The sequence below is a fragment of the Neofelis nebulosa genome, chromosome 17 (genome assembly GCF_028018385.1).
Source record: "Neofelis nebulosa isolate mNeoNeb1 chromosome 17, mNeoNeb1.pri, whole genome shotgun sequence".
Classification (NCBI taxonomy): Eukaryota; Metazoa; Chordata; class Mammalia; order Carnivora; family Felidae; genus Neofelis; species Neofelis nebulosa.
The window spans coordinates 6,160,330-6,180,599 of record NC_080798.1 but is presented as its reverse complement, the minus strand read 5'-3'; the positions used below and the strand labels follow the sequence as shown (position 1 = coordinate 6,180,599).

General features: G+C 40.8%; 3 protein-coding genes and 1 pseudogene across 7 annotated transcripts in view; 3 read left to right on the top strand and 1 right to left on the bottom strand.

Moving 5' to 3' along the window:
• Nucleotides 1-9,223, bottom strand: part of LOC131499589 (zinc finger protein 677-like) — a 58,222-nt gene extending 48,999 nt beyond the window's left edge. For all 5 annotated transcript variants that reach the window (XM_058707682.1, XM_058707683.1, XM_058707685.1 and 2 more), the window contains exons 1-3: nucleotides 8,654-9,223; nucleotides 6,545-6,606; nucleotides 3,171-3,324 (exon numbers count right to left, since the gene is read on the bottom strand). In XM_058707682.1, coding sequence (XP_058563665.1) covers nucleotides 3,171-3,324; nucleotides 6,545-6,559 — 169 coding nt within the window. In that variant the 5' untranslated portion in view covers nucleotides 6,560-6,606; nucleotides 8,654-9,223. The remainder of the gene's footprint in view (nucleotides 1-3,170; nucleotides 3,325-6,544; nucleotides 6,607-8,653) is intronic.
• The window catches only part of LOC131499605 (zinc finger protein 677-like), a 355,569-nt gene that overhangs the window by 58,920 nt on the left and 276,379 nt on the right, over nucleotides 1-20,270 (top strand). The gene's annotated exons all lie outside the window — the stretch shown is intronic.
• The window catches only part of LOC131499583 (zinc finger protein 665-like), a 335,470-nt gene that overhangs the window by 58,388 nt on the left and 256,812 nt on the right, over nucleotides 1-20,270 (top strand). The window lies entirely within an intron of this gene.
• On the top strand, nucleotides 17,036-18,326 carry LOC131500064 (vomeronasal type-1 receptor 2-like; annotated as a pseudogene).

The following is a 20,270-nucleotide window of genomic DNA, read 5'->3' as shown; positions in this document are numbered from 1 at the left end:
AAACTCCCTGATTACAAAGCTGTGGTAATTAAAACGGTATGGTATTAGCATAAAAATAGACACATAGATCGACAGAACTGAATAGAGCGCAGAAATAAATTCACAGACATGGTCAATTAATTTACAACATAGGAGACATAACTATACAATGGGTAAAGTACAATCTCTTCAATAGATTGTTTGTGATAACTGGACAGCTACAGGCAAAAGCATGAAACTGGACCACTGTCTGATACCATACACAAAACTTAGAATGGATTGAAGACTTAAATCTAAGACCTGAAACTATAAAACTTCTAAAAGAAAAGAAAGGGTCTAATGAGGTCTTTGACACAGGTGTGCAATGATTTTTTTTTTTTTTTTTGATTCTCAACACCAAAAGAAAAATGAACAAAAGCAAAAATAAGTGGGACTACATCAAACTAAAAAGTGTCTGCACAGCAAAGGAAACACTTTTTCAACAAAAAGACAACCTACTGAATGAGAGAAATATTAGCAAATCATGTATCTGATAAGGGGCTAATGGTCCAAACATAGCCAAAAAAAAGCTCAAATGATCCAATTTAAGAAATGGGCAGAATATCTGAATAGACACTTCCCAAAGACCTAGAGATGACTAACAGGACCATAAAAAGATACTCAACATCAGTTATCATCAGGGAAATGCAAGTCAAAACAACAGTGAGCTATCACTTCACACCTATTAGAATGGCAGTTATCAAAGACAAGAAATAACCAGTGTTGGTGACAAGGTGGACAATTTGTGCACTGTTGGTGTGAGCCAAAATTGGTGCAGCCAGGAGAACTACTGTGTGATCCACCAATTCTACTTCTGAGTATTTATCTGAAGAAGACAAAAATACTAACTTAAAAAGACAGATGTGTTCTGATATTCACTGTAGCGCTATTTACAATAGCTGAGATACAGAAACAGTCCAAATGTCCATTGACGGGTGAAAGAATAAAGATGCATATATACAACAAAATATTATACAGCCATAAAAAAGAAGAGAATTTTGCCATTTGTGACAACATGGATGGATCCTGAGGACTTTACGCTATAAGGAAGAAGTCAAAGACCAATACAGTATGATTTCTCTTGTATGTGGAGTCTAAAAAAATCAAAACAACCCCTTTTAGATACAGAGAACATATTTGTGATTGCTAAAGACAGGAAGTTGAGGACAGTGGCAGAAATGGGTGAAAGTAATTAAAATGTTTAAAAAAAAAAAAAAAAAAAAAAGGGGATGCCTGGCTGGCTCTGTCTGTAGAGCATGCAACCCTTGACCTGGGGGCTGTGAGTTCAAACCCCATGCTGGATGCAGAAATTACTTAAAATCAAAACTTGCTGCTGCCTCTTGAGTGCTTAAAGCAACCAAAACCAAAACCAACAAAACAAAAACCACAATCCAAAATTATGACTTTGCATATACCAGGAATGCAATAAACATCTGTGGAATGATACATGTTTTTCCTACAGAAAAGCTAACTAGAGATGTCAGTAAGCTGTGCTATATTTCAACTACATCTAATTTTGGATTTTCACTTTTTGTTATTATCCACATCATGACTTCCTACTAATTAATGCACAATGGCCCGACCCTAAGAAGCCAGGATGGCCCAGGAAAGAGATAAACTTTAGCTCTACTTTATTAGACAGATACTACACTTTGTTTATCTCCTGAGAAGTCCTCCCAGGGAAACAAAATGGAAATGGAAAGTGAACAGGTCCTGGGGTCTGCACTACAGAGGCCTCACCTCCGACCTGTATGGAATGAGAACCAAGAGGGATCAGGGAAAAGACTCCTTAGGGACAGCCATCCCAGTTCCTCTCAAACCACGGCACCAGTATGGTCAGAGGGGCCAGGTAACAGTGTTGTAGGTCATAACAGTGGGAGTTTAGACATGTACACATTTGATATATACATTTGAATAACAGAAAGAGAAGTGTGTGTGGGTGAGGAAGGATTTCCTTTGAAAGCTTACAAGAAATAAACTTGTATTTTTCCACAAATCGTTCCCAAACAGTATTTACTGGAGCAGCTTACTCTCTGTGCACCTGAGCTCTGACTTGTGCTCATACCCCAATACATTCCCACCTGTCTGGATGTTCCCCTATCTTCACTTCACTTTCCACAGTCCAGCGCTCTTTCCCTTCTTCCAAAATGGAGATGATATTCAGCTCAAGAAGAGATTTCCGTTTATAATGAAAAACAGAACATGATCTGCTTTGTTCTTCCAGAACACATTTCCAGCTCTTTGTTCAGCAAACAATAAAGGACATTCAGTATATGTGGGTGTAGAAACATATTTCAAAACTTAGTCAACTACCTACCTAAATGCTTAATGGGTATTTTAGGTATGCAGAGATCTGGTTCTCTTGCAAGAACTACTAAACCAAAAGCACAAGGGTAAGACCACAGAATCAGATATTTTAAAAAATTCGCCATAAGGTTTCCTTTTTTTCCCCAACTTCATTGTCTCTGAGCCGTATCTTTAAAGATGTCCGTGAAATTTGACTTTACTAAGAATTTTCAAGGTTTAAAATTTTTTTTAATGTTTTTTATTTTTTAGAGAGACAGAGAGAGAGAGAGAGAGAGATGGCATGGGCAGGGGAGGGGCAGAAAGAGAGAGAGGGAGACACAGAATCTGAAACAAGCTCTAGGCTCTGAGCTGGCAGCCCAGAACTCGATGCAGGGCTCAAACCTGGGAACAGTGAGCTCATGACCTGAGCTGAAGTCAGACACTTAACTGAGTGAGCCATCCAGGTGCTCCAAGAATTTAAGGGTTTTAAACCCTATTCCCGACTCCCAGATTTTTATTTAAATTCTAGTTAGTTAACATGTGTAATATTGGTTTCAGGAGCAGAATTTCGTGATTCATCACTTACGTATAACACCCAATGTTCCTTATCACCAATTCCCTTAAACCTTAAGGAAGCAGAAAACCTTAAGGTTTTCTGACTGCTAATGTTCTGCAACTACCTAAATAAGCAGGAATGCAGAACTTCTGAAGAAAAAGGGAAGTTAGAGTCCATTTGCTACATTATGAACCTTTCCATTCTCAATAAAAACAGCTGCAATCATTCTCTTAAGAATAGGGATTTGAAACTCCTATGATCACATCAGGGGCTCTCAATAGAAAATGCAAAGACATAAAAAGTTAATTACCAACTTCTGGAGAGAAGTTATCCTCACCCAGGGAGACCAGGTTCCTGTAGTTCTCCAGCATCACGTCCCTGTACAAGGCCCTCTGAGCAGGGTCCAGGCACTCCCACTCCTCCTGAGAGAATTCTATGGCCACATCCCTGAATGTTAACCATCCCTGAAATAAAAACACATTTCACCAAGTAGACACAAAATTAGAGAAGCAGAGACGTGTAAAGACCGACTTGGCTGGAGTGAGTGCCCTTTGATCCGTGCAAGATAATTTTGAAGAGCTACAATTAACATAAAATTAGCCATTTTAAAGTACTATTTTGCCATTTTAAAGTACCACTTTGTGGCATTTAGTGAATTCACAGTGTTGCACAAATATCACCTGTCTAGATCAAAAACATTTTTATCATCCCCAAACGAAATCCTTTACCCATTAACAGGTGCTTCCTATTCCCCAGTCCCTGGCAACCACTAATGCTTTGTCTCTATGGATTTACCGATTTTGGGTCTTTTCATGTAAGTGGAATGATATCAAAAATGTGACTGTTTGCATCTGCCTTCTTTCATGTAGAATAATGTTTAGGGTTCATCCATAATATAGTATCTATCAGTGGTACATTTCCTTTCCTCTGTCTGTAGAGTATTCCATAGGACTGACCATATTCACTCAACTACTGATGGGCATTCGGTTGTTACCACATTTGGCTGATGTTAATAAGTTGCTATGAACTTTCAAGTGCAGTAAGTTTGGATATCTGTTTTCAATTCTTTGGGATATACACCTAGGAGTGGAATTACTGGGTCACATGGTTTAATACTTTGAGAATCGACCACACTCTTTTCCACAGCAGCTGCGATAGTTTAACAGCAATGTGCTGTGATTCTAATTTCTTCACATCTTTACCAACACTTATTTTTTGTTGTTGTTGTTTTACAACAGGCATCCTAGTGGGTGTGAAATGATAACTCATTTGGTTTTGACTCTGCATCTTACTAATGACTACTTTCATTGAACACCTCTTCTTGTGCTTGTTTCATTTGTATATCTTCTATGGAGAAACGTCTATTAAAATACTTTGACTATTTTACAAATTGGGCTCTTTGTATTTTGGTTGTTGAGTTGTAGAGAAGTTCTTCATGTATTTCTAGGTTCTGCACCCTTACTAGATTTGTGATTTGCAATTATTTCCTCCCTTTTGGTAGACTGTTTCACTTATGTGATAATGTCCTTCAGCGCACAGACATGATTGTGATGATGACCTATTTATCTACTTAGTCATTTTCTCTTTTGCTTTTGGTATCATATATAAAAATCCACTGCCAACCCTAAGGTCATGAAGATTTACCTCCATGTTTTCATTTCGGGGCTTGAACTCACGGACCATGAGATCATGACCTGAGCTGAACTCGGACACTTAACCGACTGAGCCACCAGGCACCCAGAGCTCCAGAATTTCTATTCCATCCCTTTATTATAATTTATATCTCTTTACTGATATTTTCTATTTGTTGAAACATTGTTCTCCTACCTCTTAGTTCTCTTCCACATTTCCCTTTAGCTGAGGATGTTCAAGACAGTTGATTTAAAATCTTTACTAAGTGGAATGCCTGTGACTCCTCAGAAAGACCATCGTTAACCTGGTAATCATGCTTAAGATGTACAATCTTAAAATATCCTTAGATATCTGTAGTGAAGTTGGCCTGCTCAGAAACGGTGACCATGGCATTCTTCAAAACAGTAAGAGATTGTAAAGGACCCATGTATCTTCATTTAGAGAATGTTCCAATGAGGGTCTAAAAAAGCGGTTACCTCTATGTTCACTAACAAGAAAACAATATGAAGACATGTAGTATGTAAATATTTCAATTTGCAGAATAAAATATCAGGATAAAACATTTACTGAAAAATATTTTCTTTCTTTTTTTTTTTTTTTAATTTTTTTAATGTTTATTTATTTATTTTTTTATTTATTTTTTTTTTTTAAATTTTTTTTTTCAATGTTTTTTATTTTTGGGACAGAGAGAGACAGCATGAACGGGGGAGGGGCAGAGAGAGAGGGAGACACAGAATCGGAAACAGGCTCCAGGCTCCCAGCCATCAGCCCAGAGCCCGGCGCGGGGCTCGAACCCACGGAGCGCGAGATCGTGACCTGGCTGAAGTCGGACGCTTAACCGACTGCGCCACCCAGGCGCCCCTAATGTTTATTTATTTTTGAGACAGAGAGAGACAGAGCATGAACGGGGGAGGGTCAGAGAGAGGGAGACACAGAATCTGAAGCAGGCTCCAGGCTCTGAGCTGTCAGCACAGAGCCCGACGCGGGGCTCGAACTCACGGACCGTGAGATCATGACCTGAGCCGAAGTCGGCTGCTTAACCGACTGAGCCACCCAGGCACCCCTGAAAAATATTTTCTAAATCACATTACAATATGTAAATCCACTTTTACAAGATTTGCAATAAAGAGAACATCCGTTGCCAATGAAGACAATCAGTGATGGTGGAAGATATGACGGGAAGGGGATATTTTACTACTGAGTTTCTAAACCGCATCACTGTATGGAATTGAAACCAAAAAAACATATACACTGGAGAGGTTTATACCAACAACAAAAAAAAACACTTAAAAATAATTTGCAAAATGAAATTGAGCAACATCCTCTCTGATGACAGAAGTTCTGCTCCTATGTCTGGCTAAATTATAAACATTTTTATCTAAAAGATCTGTGGCATAAGGGTTCCTAAAAGAACACCATGGTCTTTATGAGATGGATGTGCTATAAATAATTTAAAAAACATTTACTGTTAAACAAATTTGTTGAGTCTACAGTTTAAATCTATGTTAACAAAACAAAACACCCTCTCTATTCCTTATTCCTAGTTTGAACTTCCCATTCTAGTCCAAAGTACTTATATTTTGGAGTCAGAAGCACACTGACTCCCTTGTTTAACATCAAAAGGCATTTGTAGAAACAAAGGAAATTTCCCCCATCAGTCTTATTTTCCAGGGTTTCTCAGGTACTTGTGCACATTAATACATCACTTACATATATAATCTCTTTAATTCTGGTTTATATGACCTGAAAGGGCATCTAGAAGGAGTCTCTGAAGAATCCTTACTACCCAAACTCATGGACACCACAGAGCCCACTCCCCATCTCCAGTCCTTGCTTGCATAGAAAGTCCTTTACAGCATGACCACCTAAAAGGGGCATCTTCCCAAGTTCCACGTCACTAGGTCACAGTGAGATGGAATCCGAATGGAGATGAGAGAAGGCCCTGGGTGTGAGTAACATTGTAGGCCGGATACCTCTGAGACAGAGAGTATTAACAAGTCCAAAATGTAACATTTTAGGAAAAAGAACAATCAACAAAATTATGACTTTTACCTGGAAAAGAGCCATTCCTCCTTTTTTCCCTCTTCTGGTCTTCTTTCTCAGGTAAGTTTATACTGTGTGACAAAAAGTATGTTGTTTAATGTTTAGAATCAACATAACCCCTTCCTCTACCACAATATACATTTGGTGAGAGTTGTAATGTAGGAGAAAGACAGTCCTTTGCTGCCCATTGCAACAGAAGGCATGCAGGGATAATAAAGTCCTATATAAATTCCAACAAGTGTATTTTTCACCCATTTCTTCAGGAAGCCCTCCCCTGCTCAAATACACTCCACTGCAACTACATTGTCCTCTGTCGGTCTGGCACTTGACCAAAAGGAATTGCCTCACTCAAGTTCTGGGCTCCTCCCAGCATACAATGACTGGTTGACACAGGGCATAAAAGCCTGTCCATTCCATTAACTTGGAACAACACTTAAGGGCCACCCCAGCTCCAGAATGCCCTGGTAACTACACTCTGAGTTTAGATCTTTGTCCTGATGGTGATGGGAAGCCATAAGAGGGTTTAATGTCAAGAGATGACACAATCAAATTTTTAAGCTTTAGCTAGGATACACAGAGAGGGTGGGGCTGACAGAAGCAAGCCTCTGTCTCTGAGACTATGCTCCTGCCTCTTTCTTAGTGGTTTTCATTACTTTTGGAACTGGGTCACATTGAAACTCTAATGATAACTGCACACACTCTCCCAAAAAACTGCCAAACACACACCCAATTTTGAAAATCATTCCAAAAATCTTATTAGCTCAGGTTCAGAATTCTTGGTCTATTGTCTCATGTTAAAGGTGAGTAAAATGGGGGTCAGAGGGGGAAATTATTTATGAAGTTACCCTTAACAAGTCTGAGTTGGGTGAGCAGAACTGGGTATAAGTAAATTCTGAAATGGTGGCCTTGACATGTTTAAGTGGAAAGGGCCTAATTCCAGATCATGACCTTTCATATTCCTGAACAAGAGAAGCTTCTCTTTCATGGGTGTAATCAAACCCAAGCATTTAATTCCTCTTTTCCGGAAAAACTATATGAAATTACAAATAGTTACAAGTCCTGGAAAACACGAAAAAGGGTCACCTGTGGGGATGAGGTCTGAGCAATCTCTGTATTATGAACAGATGGGCTCTGCTGGAACAAAGTTGCACATTAATCCAGACCACCTTTCAACATGTGTACAGAAAAGACAAAGGGGGGACGCCTGCGTGGCTCGGTCAATTAAGCGACCAACTTTGGCTCGGGTCACTATCTCGTGGATCATGACTTCGAGACTCGCGTTGGGCTCGGTGCTGACAGCTTAGAGCCTGGAACCTGCCTTGGATTCTGTCCTCCCTCTCTCTCTGCACCTCCCCCACCCACACTCTGTGTGTGTGTGTCTCTCTCTCTCGCAAAAATAAACATTTAAAAAACGTTTTTTTAAAGAAAAAGAAAAAGAAAAGACAAAGGGGACTTGAGGGGAACATCTACCTAGTTGGAGACTTCAGCTCAGAACTAGGAAATTTAAAAGATGACTTAAGAGAAGAAGAGAACTGCTGAATATTAAATTAACTGGCTGAACTAGCTTTGAGTGTTAAAAGATTATCAACATCCTTAACGGATGTGTGATTAAATACTATAAAGTTATTTGCCAGACATCCAAGAATACTTCCAATATATGAGAGTAGAAAGCATGTAAAACTCATGAACAATAAAATTGAGGTAGAATAATTTCGAAATTAAAAAGCTATCCAATGGATTGTGAGATTAAAGGCAAAACAAGTGTGGGGATAACATCAAGTTTAGAAAAGAATGCCATGAGCCACAGAAAAAAGGGGGGACAGAACCAGTACTGTTAATAATGGCCCCTGTAAAAAGCACCATGTGGTTACAGAAAGTCTTCCCTCATTGACTGACTGAGCTAGGCCTCTGCCCTCTAGATGAGGAGGGGTTGCAAATGGCATTATCTTCCGATGCAATACTTAGAAAGGGCAGATGCCTCAAACACCAGGTGTCACAAATCGCAATCTCTCCTGCATAACTGGAACAATTCACCAAATTTTAGATGAATGAGGTCATAGGGCCACAAATCAGTACGTCACGACGTAACATCCCATACCCAATCAATTCAGTACTCACCAGAGTGTGGGTCCTGTGCTTTGGCCCAGACCACCATGTGCTTTGTTCTCTGTGTAAGTCTCTCTGTGTCCTTGTTTCTCCTCAGTCTTTTTGTCCGTTTCCGTTTCCCTCCCTCGCTATTCCTCCTTCAACCGTGTGACCCCACTCTGCTGCAGCCTCTGTTTCAATCCCCGCCGTTCTTCCCACACTTTCCGACTCCCCAGATTTCTGCGTCTTTCCCCGCCGTCTCTGCCCCCACTCTGCCCTCCCTGCGGCGGCGCGAAGGGCCTGCATCCACCTCCTCAGTGACGACTGTGCCTGACGCGGTTGGGGGTGGGGGGTGGGGGCCGGGGGGAGACTCGGGAGTCAGAGAAAGGTTCTGAGCAGGAAAACGACCGGCAAGGCGACTGGGGTGTGTAAGGGCCAAAAGCAGAAAGGCTGGGCCCCAACGTGCCTCAGAGACATTTTAACCGGAAACGAACGCAGACGCCCGTGACCCGCACCGACTGACTCGGCTCGGAACGTCTTATGGCCACGCCGCGAGAGGCGAAAGGGACGAACTCCCAGCGAGAACGACGAGTGGGTTCAAGGATTCTACCTTGCCAGGCGACCCCCGAAACCTGGCTGTGAGGAGGGGCCTGAGGAGCGCGAGCCCTGGAACCAACCAGCAAAACGGGAGACTCACTCACCCGAGCGCGCCCCTTCTCTGCTCGATCCGCTTCCGGGTTTGCGGGAAAGCGCTCTTGCGCGTGCGCGGCGGGGCGGGGCCGAGGCGGGTCGAGGGCGTGGCATGTGGGGCGGGGCCGAGGCGCGCAGGATCCCGGCGCGCAGGATCCCGCCCCGCAGGCCATCCTCCTCCGGGTTTCTGCCGGTGCGTCCTTCCTGCCCGGCGGGTTCGCGTCGTGCTTTTGGATTCCTTCCAATCCCCCTGGTGTCGTTTGGAGCCAGGCTGGGTACAACCTTAGGGGAAGGGTGGGCCGCTTCTGTTGGGAGCGACTGTGTTTGACAAGTTGAGCCTGTTGCGCAGGGAAACATTTGTAACGAGTGGTGGAGACGCACGCCAGCGAGGGAGGCGGAACAGCGCGGGGACCTAGGATCGGGGATCCTCGTGGGGCGAATGAGACCCACCTGACAACTCGTTGTTTAATGTACCAAGATCCGGGGTGGTCAGTGTGGGTGTTGGACGCTAGAATGAGACATGCAAAACTCTTCTGTGAGGGTGAGCCTCAGTGGCTCAGTAGGTTAAGCCTCTACTTAGCTCAGGTCATGATCCCCGGGTTGTGGGGTCAAGCCCACCATTGGACTCTGTGCTGACATCTCAGGGTCTGGAGCCTACCTCGGATCTGTATCTCCCTCTCTCTCTCTCTGCCCCTACCCTGCTCGCACTGTGTCTCACTCTTTCCCAAAAATAAAATAAACATTAAAAAACAAACAAACAAAAAAAAAACACCACAACTGTTCTGTGGGGAATGTGCAGCTTGGTATTAACTGAGCTAGCCACAACCCAGAGTCCGAGGTTTAACCAACTGAGCCACACAGGTGCCCCCAAAATTCAATATTTTAACTGATCTTTTTGTTTTCTGTTTCTGAATGCTTGGTACCAAGGGCAGATAACGTAGCTTCTAAAAGGTGTACTCTTTCAGAGATATTTAACTTTTCCTAGTAGTGACGAAATACTGGTTTTGAAATAATTCCAGAGACATGTGATAAGGATATCTATTCTATATGTGAATAATACAAGCAAATTGTAAAACTAGGTTTTCACATTTTCAGTAGTATCATATCCACTCTTAATAATGTCTAATAGGAAATATGCAAGTTAATAGCTCCTCTTCTGTTTCCTGTGGAAATTCTGAAGGAGGTGATGGCTGCATTTGCTTTTCACATCCTATTATGTGACTGCCCCCTCCAGTGCTTAAATCTCTGCAAGGAGTGAATGAACAAATGACTACATATTGTTTAACAGTTTACAATAGTTTATAGGTATCTTGTCATTTTAGAGGGTTGTGTATTCCTTCTGCAGCGTGCAGAGATGACCCTGGACACAATAAGGTCAGGGCTCCAGAGAACAAAAGGGCTGATTGTTAAAAAACCATGGGGTGATTAGGACAGAGGGGTTCAGCACCCACCAACAGGGATTTTCAGAAAGAGCCAAATGAAATGAAAAGGTGGAAGAGAGAGCTTAAAACGATACAAAGGTGCTTATCAAGACAAGCATGCCTTGGGTAACCCTCACCTCCAGGGAAATTCTGAAGATGTTGTTCCTGTGAATGTGCTGGACTGCTGCTTATATCTTAAGAGCTTGAACACTATGGAGATGCTGGCCCAGATCATGAATCCTAAATGGCCGACAGGAAGGAAGTTAAAAGTAAGGCAAATGGTGATTGTGTGATCTTGTTATTCAGCACCCCCAGTCAAACTTCTTTGTGATGTTTCCACTGTTCATTCTCAGTCACAAGAAGAGAGAAAGTGGTATTTACCCCCACAGTTAGGATCCAGCCGCTGATTGTTAGAGAGGCGCGCCGAGCTTTTATTTTAAGTTCTAACATTTTGGAGTTTCTGGGACCATCGTGATGTTCTGGAAGACACTCAAGAAGCAGGTGGAACCGATAGATACACCACTGGCAACTCTGAACATACAAAACAATATGCATCAAAACTCATTGAGGACGTTTTTCAACCCAAATCTGTTGCTGAGGGACTTCTTTAAAGACAGTGAACCAGGAGCGCCTGGGTGGCTCAGTTGGTTGGGCGTCCGACTTCACCTCAGGTCATGATCTCCCACTCCGTGAGTTCGACCACCGCATCGGGCTCTGCTGACAGCTCAGAGCCTGGGGCCTTCTTTGGATTCTGTGTCTCCCTCTCTTTCTGCCCCTCCCCTGCTCATGCTCTGTCCCTCTCTGTCTCAAAAAAAAAAAAATAAATAAAAACATTTAAAAAAATTTTTTAAAAAGACAATTAACCAGAGGTTGGGCACAGTCAGGTGCTTGAGAAGCAGGTCTTAGGAAGGAATTTGACCATTTTTAATTATTTTTTACCATATAGACTTCTCTTTTGACCTTTACCCCACTGTAGGATGTGAAGAATAAGACCATTTATTATCATTTTGATTGGAATTCTCATTTCCCAAATACTAAGCATTAATGATGTTATCCCTACTACAGTTTTTGCTGGTTATTAAGTTTTCTTATGCACTTTGGCATACTTCTGAATTTTTAATGTCACTGATGTAATAGTCTGTTCATAAATAAACATATCATAAAAATAACAATACTCGTTTTGGTGTTCTTTTCTTTACAGTTTTTGTGGCTATTCTTATTTGTTCTTTATTCTGTAAGATCTTTGCAGTAACATTGCTAGTTCAAAAAACTAACTGAGGGTATCTATGTCAGGACCGAATTAAACTCATAAATTAGATGAAGAAGAACTCATCTTTTTATAATATTGAGTTTTTCTACCCAAGAACATGATGTAAATTTACATTCATTTATTTCTACTTTCATATATTACAGGAATGTTTTATTGGTTCCCCCATATAGGTTTTACACATTTTTGTTAGATTCATTCCTAGTTAATTTCATACTTTAAAGCTATTTATTTATTTAGAGAGAGTGCAAAGGCAGGGGAGAGGGGCAGACAGAGAAAGAGAGAGAATTCCAAGCAGGCTCCATGTTCAGCAAGGCGGGATCCCACAACCCTGGGATAACTACCTGAGCTGAAATCAAGAGTCAGGCGCTCAACTGACTGAGCCGCCCACGTGTCCCTATTTCATTTTATGTTGCATTTTTTCATTAAACGTTTATTTATTTATTTATTTTTGAGAGAGTGCACACAAGTGGGGGAGGGGCAGAGAGAGAGAGGGAGACACAGAATCCAAAGCAGGCTCCGGGCTCTGAGCTGTCAGCACAGAGCCCCCCCTCCAGGCTTGAACCCAGGAATCTTGAGACCACGACCTGAGCTGAAGTCGGATGCTCAACCAACTGAGCTACCCATGCGACCCCATTTTACATTACACTTTTGTAATTGCAGGCCCTGCTACTATAACTGGTAAATGATTATTTGTCATACATAGGCCATTGTATAAAAATATCCTATATACAGGGGCGCCTGGGTGGCTCAGGCAGTGGAGCTTGCAACTCTTGATCACAGAATCGTGAGATTAAGCCCCATGTTAGGTGTAGAAATTACTTAAAAATAAAATCTTCAAAAAAATAGCCTATGTACAAAAAGGCTATTGTTTTTGCATATCAGTATTATATCCTATTATCTTACTGAATTATTTCTCATAGTGAATTTTCTATTGTGTTTCTAGAGGTATGCTTGTATCATCTGCAAACATAGTTCTACATCTTTGTTTCTAATTCCTCTGCCATTTTAAATTGCCCTGGCTAAAATTATGGAAAGAGCCTAAATGTCCATCAACTGATGAATGGATATGGAAGATGTGGTTTATATATAAATGGAATACTACTTGGCAATGAGAAAGAATGAAATCCTGTCATTTGGAGCAACGTGGATGGAACTGGAAGGTATTATGTTGAGTGAAATAAGTCAGTCAGAGAAAGACAGATATCGTATGTTTTCACTCATGTGTGGATCTTGAGAGACTTAACAGAAGACCATGGGGGAAGAGAAGGGGAAAAATAATAGATACAAACAGAGGGGGAGGGAAGCAAACCATAAAAGACTCTTAAATACAGAGAACAAACTGAGGGGATGGGGAGAGGGGAAAATGGGTGATGGGCATTGAGAAGGGCATTTGGTGGGATGAGCACTGGGTGTAATATGTAAGCAATGAACCAGGGGAATCTACCCCAAAACTCAAGAGCACACTTTACACACTGTATGTTAGCCAAATTTGACAATAAACTATATTTAAAAATAATAATAATAAATAATAAAAATATAGATACACACATACATCAATTGCCCTAGCTAAACCTCTAATATAATGATAAATGAATACAATGGGTGATCTTGTACTTTTTTTACTGTGGTTTTTCTGGCCTTAGTGCACTATCTCTAGGGCTTCCCTAAGAGCAAGAACAGGACTTCGTTTTATCAAGTTGGAAAGATCCTAAAGAAATTCCTAATTTTGAGTATTTTGATTCCACATTCTTCCATGTTGAATTCTTCCAAATAATATTTTTGTAACTATGAGTAAGTTTCTTGATTTATCTTCACAAATATGATGAACTTATATTAATGAATTTCCTAATAGTGAATCATTCTTGAATTCCAGACATAAATTTCACTTGGTCATCATATTTTTAGATTATTTTCAGGGGTTTTGCCTATATTTATTTTACATGGTACCATATCTAAGCAGACGTGAGATCTTTCTGTGGCAGTCTTTTTGGTACCAACTTTAGGTTGTTTTAGTATCAGAATTTTATTTGACATAAAAAGATAATTTGGAGGGGCGCCTGGGTGGCGCAGTCGGTTAAGCGTCCGACTTCATCCAGGTCACGATCTCGCGGTCCGTGAGTTCGAGCCCCGCGTCGGGCTCTGGGCCGATGGCTCGGAGCCTGGAGCCTGTTTTGGATTCTGCGTCTCCCTCTCTCTCTGCCCCTCCCCCGTTCATGCTCTGTCTCTCTCTGTCCCCAAAATAAATAAATGTTGAAAAAAAAAAAAGATAATTTGGAAATTTTATTTCTTCTCTGATGCTCTTGAATTGAGTAAGTAGCATTAGCTTATCTGCTATTTAAAAGAATGGAAGAATCTGGGTGCTTTTATTTGTGAGGGACTCTGATAAATGTCTTCCTTTTCTCTATGAATATTAGTCTGTTTGGACTCCTTATCTTACTGAAATCAATTTTGATAAAATGTATTGTCCTAGAGGGGCGCCTGGGTGGCTGAGTCCATTTAGCGACCCACTTCAGCTCAGGTCATGATCTCATGATTTGTGGGCTCGAGCCCCATGTCAGGCTCTGTGTTGACAACTCAGAGCCTGGAGCCTACTTTGGATTCTGTGTCTCCCTCTCTCTCTCTCTCTGCCTGCTCCCTGCTCACACACACTCTGTTTCTCTCTCAAAAATAAATAAGCATTAAAAAAAATTTTTTTAAATGTATAGTCCTAAAAAATGTCCATTTTTATATAGGCTTTCTAGTTAATTTGTTTTGAGTTGGGGAAGTGAGACAAATATTTTTAAATCTCATGTATTGACATCATGTTCTTTATTTGCATTTATTGAAGATTTAAAATGTACTGCAGATATTGAAGAATTTTTAAATAGAAAAATCCTTCTTGAGTCATTTGTAGGATTCTTTCTCTCTGCCCATAAGTTTTAAATGGTGGTGGTACCTGGGTGTGAGGAGTAACAAAGAATTAGACTGGGGTAAAAGAAATTCTCAGGGAAGCACAAAATCCAATGAGGCACATGTGCTTCTCGGCTGGTCTTTCATGGCTCAGACCTCAGCATTTCCTCCTTCCATGGGACACCCTGTCTGCTTGCAGGAATAATGGAAAAGGAAGAGTCGCTCTCAAACACTCCAACGATCCCTTTGGCTATGCTCACTAGAAACTTCTAATAGATCCTGGTAATTAAAGACTTTTTCAGAACCGTTCTCAGTTCCCCAAGTGTTAAATTATCATTGTCACTACAGCTGACATGATAACGGCAATTCTTTGGGGAGGTGAGGTCTCAGAATCACTAACCTGTATCTCAGGGTTTGGCTTCCTCCCTCCCACACATGCTTTGCCTGCTACTTTATACTCAGCCTCCAGTCCTGGCAGCAGGAAGGAGTCTGCGAGAATCTTCTAGTTTAGTGTGAGACCACAGTCTCTACGGTTGGGAGATGCAGCAGGAATCTGCTGAGCATAGGTGAGCATATCTGGGAAAAGAATCTTCCGGCACAGGCTGAGCTTGTGAGAGAGACTGCTCAATCAGTGCATGACTGCTGCTAACATAATTTAACAAAATCCTCATTGATGGGGTTCTTCGTGTTTGATCCAAGTGCGCTCAGAGTCTGAATTTTAAGATACTTCAAGATTATAATTTCAGGGGGCGCCTGGGTGGCTCAGTCAAGCTTCCAACTCTCGATCCCAGCTCAGGTCTTGATCTCAGGGTCATGAGTTCAAGCCCTGCACTGGGCATGAACAGTCTACTTAAAAAAAAAAAAAAAAAGATTATACTTTAGGAACTTATGTGCTATTCAATCCCATGAGCAAGAGTCACAGAGATATTTTCAGGAGCAATATTGTGAGCCCTGTGAAGGCATGTGCATGTGATAATGAATGTGATGGAACCAATTGAAATACCCGATTCTCAGCAGAAACAGTGTGACTGAATGGGAAGTGCTGAAAATTATTCTTCTATAACTTGAGTTTTGTGTGCTTAATGGAGACAGTAAGTGTGCCTCTCCTGAAAATCTCTGCAGACTATTGATCTGCAAGACAATTGTCTTTCCTGAAATTAGGAAAGATACTTTAAGAAAAAGCTAATGTCACCACAGAGGGATTTAAAGAGCAAAAAATTAAGGACTTTGTTTTTATATTTTAATATTTAAATAATAAATTTATTTAAAAATATCTCATCAAGAAAAAAAGACAATTTTAAGCTATATTTCTTCTGGTTTAAAATCATTTCAACAGTATTTCCAATTCACTAACTCACCTCTCTTGCTTTTCAAGATCCCAAGAGTTGAAGTCTTCAAATTCCATTTTGCATGTTTGCATTGTATTTTAATAGCTTTTCCAAATCAAATATTGGCTCCAGATTCAGTTTGTTCTAAAATAGCAAACATAGTGATAGATCTTTAAATAGGATTAATTTATTTTCTGCCCTAATATGCTTTATCACTATGTGATGTTTCATGTCCCATATGTTAGCACACAGTGCAGTTCTTCTGCCCAATAATTTCTGTTACAGATGCCATTGTCCTTTTGGTCCAGGAAAAAAATGAAATGAGTTCAGCTGCCATCCTAACAGTTGTCTACATTAAATAAATCAGACTGGCTCAATAAAATTACTCAGTGCATGTATGATTTATTAAGACCTTTGAACCTTCACTCCATAGCTATATTAGTTATGAATACTTAAACAAAAGTGGAAAATGATTGGGGCGCCTGGGTGGCGCAGTCGGTTAAGCGTCCGACTTCAGCCAGGTCACGATCTCGCGGTCCGTGAGTTCGAGCCCCGCGTCAGGCTCTGGGCTGATGGCTCGGAGCCTGGAGCCTGTTTCCGATTCTGTGTCTCCCTCTCTCTCTGCCCCTCCCCCGTTCATGCTCTGTCTCTCTCTGTCCCAAAAATAAATAAAAAACGTTGAAAAAATTAAAAAAAAAAATTAAAAAAAAAAAAGTGGAAAATGATCAAACCAGATTTAGTAAGTAAAATAAATTTAAAATATGACAAGGTGTTTGTGTGTGTGTGTATGTGTGTGCGTGTATCCATAATGAGTACCGTAGCAAACATTCATGTCATTGCAACTAGGCTACCAAGGTTCAAATCGTGATTCCTCTGCTATTTACATGAGTCACTTAACTTCGCATGGTTAAATTCTCCTCGTCTATAGAATGAGAGTAATGTTAGTTCCTAACTCATAGGGTTGTGAATATTATATAAGTTGCAATAGGGAAAGCAGTAATAACAGTGACCCACACATTGTAAGTGCTATAAAAAGACACACATGTAACTTTGGACATCTCTTAACAAAAGACAATAGAGTTTAGATGTTCACTCTCAGGGAAAGGGAGAGGTAAGTGAAGATTTTATTTTCCATGAAAGTGTAGCCCAAAACTCATTATTTTCATGCAGAATCCTCTACGTGTGAGTTCTGGACAATGACAGAATGGCCTCGGTGGATTTGAATATAGTAGTGATCTTCCTATTCCACATAGTCATTGGAATCCTGGGCAGTTTCTCACTCTTCTATCATTAGATGTCCCTTTGCTTCAGGGGATGCAAGCCGAGATCCACAAAGTTGGTTCTCAGGCACCTGAGTGTAGCCAACTCCTTGCCCATTCTCTCTAGAGGAATCCCAGAGACGATGGCAGCGCTAGGGCTGAAACATTTCACCATTTATTATGGATGCTACGTTCTTTTATATGTTCACGGAGTGGCCCTTTGTTCCACCTGCCCTTGAGTGTCTTCCAGGCCATCACGATCAGCCCTGGGAACTCCAGGTGGGCAGAGCTTAAAGTGAAAGCTCCAAAGTACATTGGCCCCTCAAGTATCCTGTGCAGGGTGTTCCACATGCTAGCAAATAAGTTTTTTCCCATTTATATGACTGTAAATGGAACAACAAAACTATTACCAAAAAAGTGTTTCGGATATTGTTATGCTTCACAGTGTAGAGACAAGATCACAGGCTCATTATAGGCAGCAATGACATCTTTCCTTGACATTGTGTGTTCGGGACACATTACGTTGGCCAGCAGCTCCATGGTTTTTCTCTTTCACAGTCACACGCAGAGGGTCCAATGCATCCATAGGAACAATCTCTCCCCCAGACCTCCCCTGAGACCAGAGCCACCCAAAGCATCCTTGTTTTGGTGACCACCATTGTATTGTTTAATGCCATTTCTTCCATTATTTATGTTTACTTGCCTCTCTTTGATAATTCTAGTTGGTGGCTGGTGAATGTCGCTGTACTAATCATTGTATGTTTTCCAAGTATTAGCTCTTTTGTTCTCATGAACCATGACCCCAGCATATTCAGGCTGTATTGTGTCTCCTGTGGAAGAAATACATAATTCCCTCATCTCATCAGGGATATATGAATTGTCTTCCACCTGTTCAGTCAGGGATGCACTGAAACCTCAAAGAATGTGAAGAACAATAATGAACCAGTTTCACTGCAGGGAGAGGGGTGAACTAGACACACGGACACCAGCCTAATAGGAAATAGTAAAGAGCATGGTACGTGAAATCATCTGTAATTAATATGTGTGTAGTTATATAGTTTCTATTTTTATTAATGGTAACAGTGGAGAAGTTAAGATTCTACAAAACAGTCCTGAAATAATGTGAACATACTGGGTAGATCTTTGAATGTGTAACTTTCAAACTGAGATATTAAAATTTCCCAAGATGTACCTGAGATTGCAATTGTGAATCCTGATTTGTGATACAAACGGCGTGGTGTGAAGGCGGAGGGAAAACCAGGTTTACTTACTGCTGGCTTTGGAGGCTATGTCGTGAATATTGTGCTTTATATCCTAAAAGAAACTGGGGACATTTGAAATATGGTAATGCTCATGGAGCAAGATGAGTGCATGAAAATGTTTTCTGCTCAACATTTGAAGAGTAAACTGTGGGGGACAAAGAGGAACATAGGAAGAGGTGTCAGGTGAATTTTAGAAAGGGTGCAGGTGAGAGGCAGTCAGTAAACATTGGGTATGTGGGAAAAGACTGAACATACTTTTGAGATGTTTAGAAGGCAGACTGTTCTGTATTAAATCTTGATGGTAGCTGGCATGGTTGGGGAGAAAGATTTCAAGATGGACTTCTGCTTTTCAAACTTGAGGATACAAGAGGTTATGGAGGGCCCTTTCATCAAGCTTGGTGCAGGAGATGAGTAGCAATTTGAAGCTGGAGTACACGATGTAGTTTGTTTCAGAAGGAGTAGTATCGCTTTTGAAATCACCACCAAGGCAATATGGACACCATTGAAAGAAAAGGTACAGTTTGCTTCTGACTTCGTGGGCTCTTATAGGGTATGTGCTCAAGGGAAAGGCTAGTATCAGTTCAAGGTCCCTACAGACCACCTGGCCACACAGAATGGATCCTGAGGCACCAGTATTAGCTAAACTCTCAACACTCACTCTACGTACCTGCAGGTTTCTTTTTTGGGAGGGAATTTCAAGATTACAACCTTATTCTGCAATTCAAAGCATTCCTATCATTTCTTTCACATGGGTGACTTGTGGTAAGGTGTGCCTTTAGAGGAATTGATCTATTTCACCTAAATTTTCAAGTATATCTGTGTAGAGTTTTGTATTAATCCCTTACTACCCTTTTGATGTCTCCAGGTTCTGGAGTAATATTCCCTTTTTAATTTGTTAGGAGGAATTTGTGTTTTCTCTTATATTATTTGGTAGTTTTGCTAGTGAATCATGAACATTATTTTTTTCAGTGAACTATCTCTTTGCTTTATTATCTCTACTGTTTTCCTGTGTTCAATTTTACTTATTTTTGCTCTTGCCTTTATTATTTCCTTCTTTCTGCTTCAGTTGTGTTTCTTTTTTTTCCTTCTGATTTCTTACTGCAACTTAGATTATTCTTGGATATTTTCCCTCTTTTCTAGTACATTGAGTCCTATCAGTTTCCTTCTCAGTACTGCTTTAGTTGAACCTCACAGAAATGGCAGGTTGTATTTTCATTTTCTTTCAGCCTGTATATTTCACTTGAGTCTTCCACTTTGAACTGTGGGGTATTTGAAAGTATTTTGTTTACTTTCCAAATGTTTGGAGATTTTCCAGTTATTTTTTTTGTTTTGTTTTCTTTTTGGATTTGGATTCCATTGTGGGCAGTGAACACACTCTAGGATTCTATTCTTTTGAATTTGCTGAAGGGTGCCTTAGGACCCAGCAGAAGAACTGTCTTGATATATGTTCTTGAGGGGGAAAAAATGTGTAATCTCCTGTGTTTGGGTGGTGTTAGAAAAATGTTGATGAGATCATGTGACTTGATGGTGT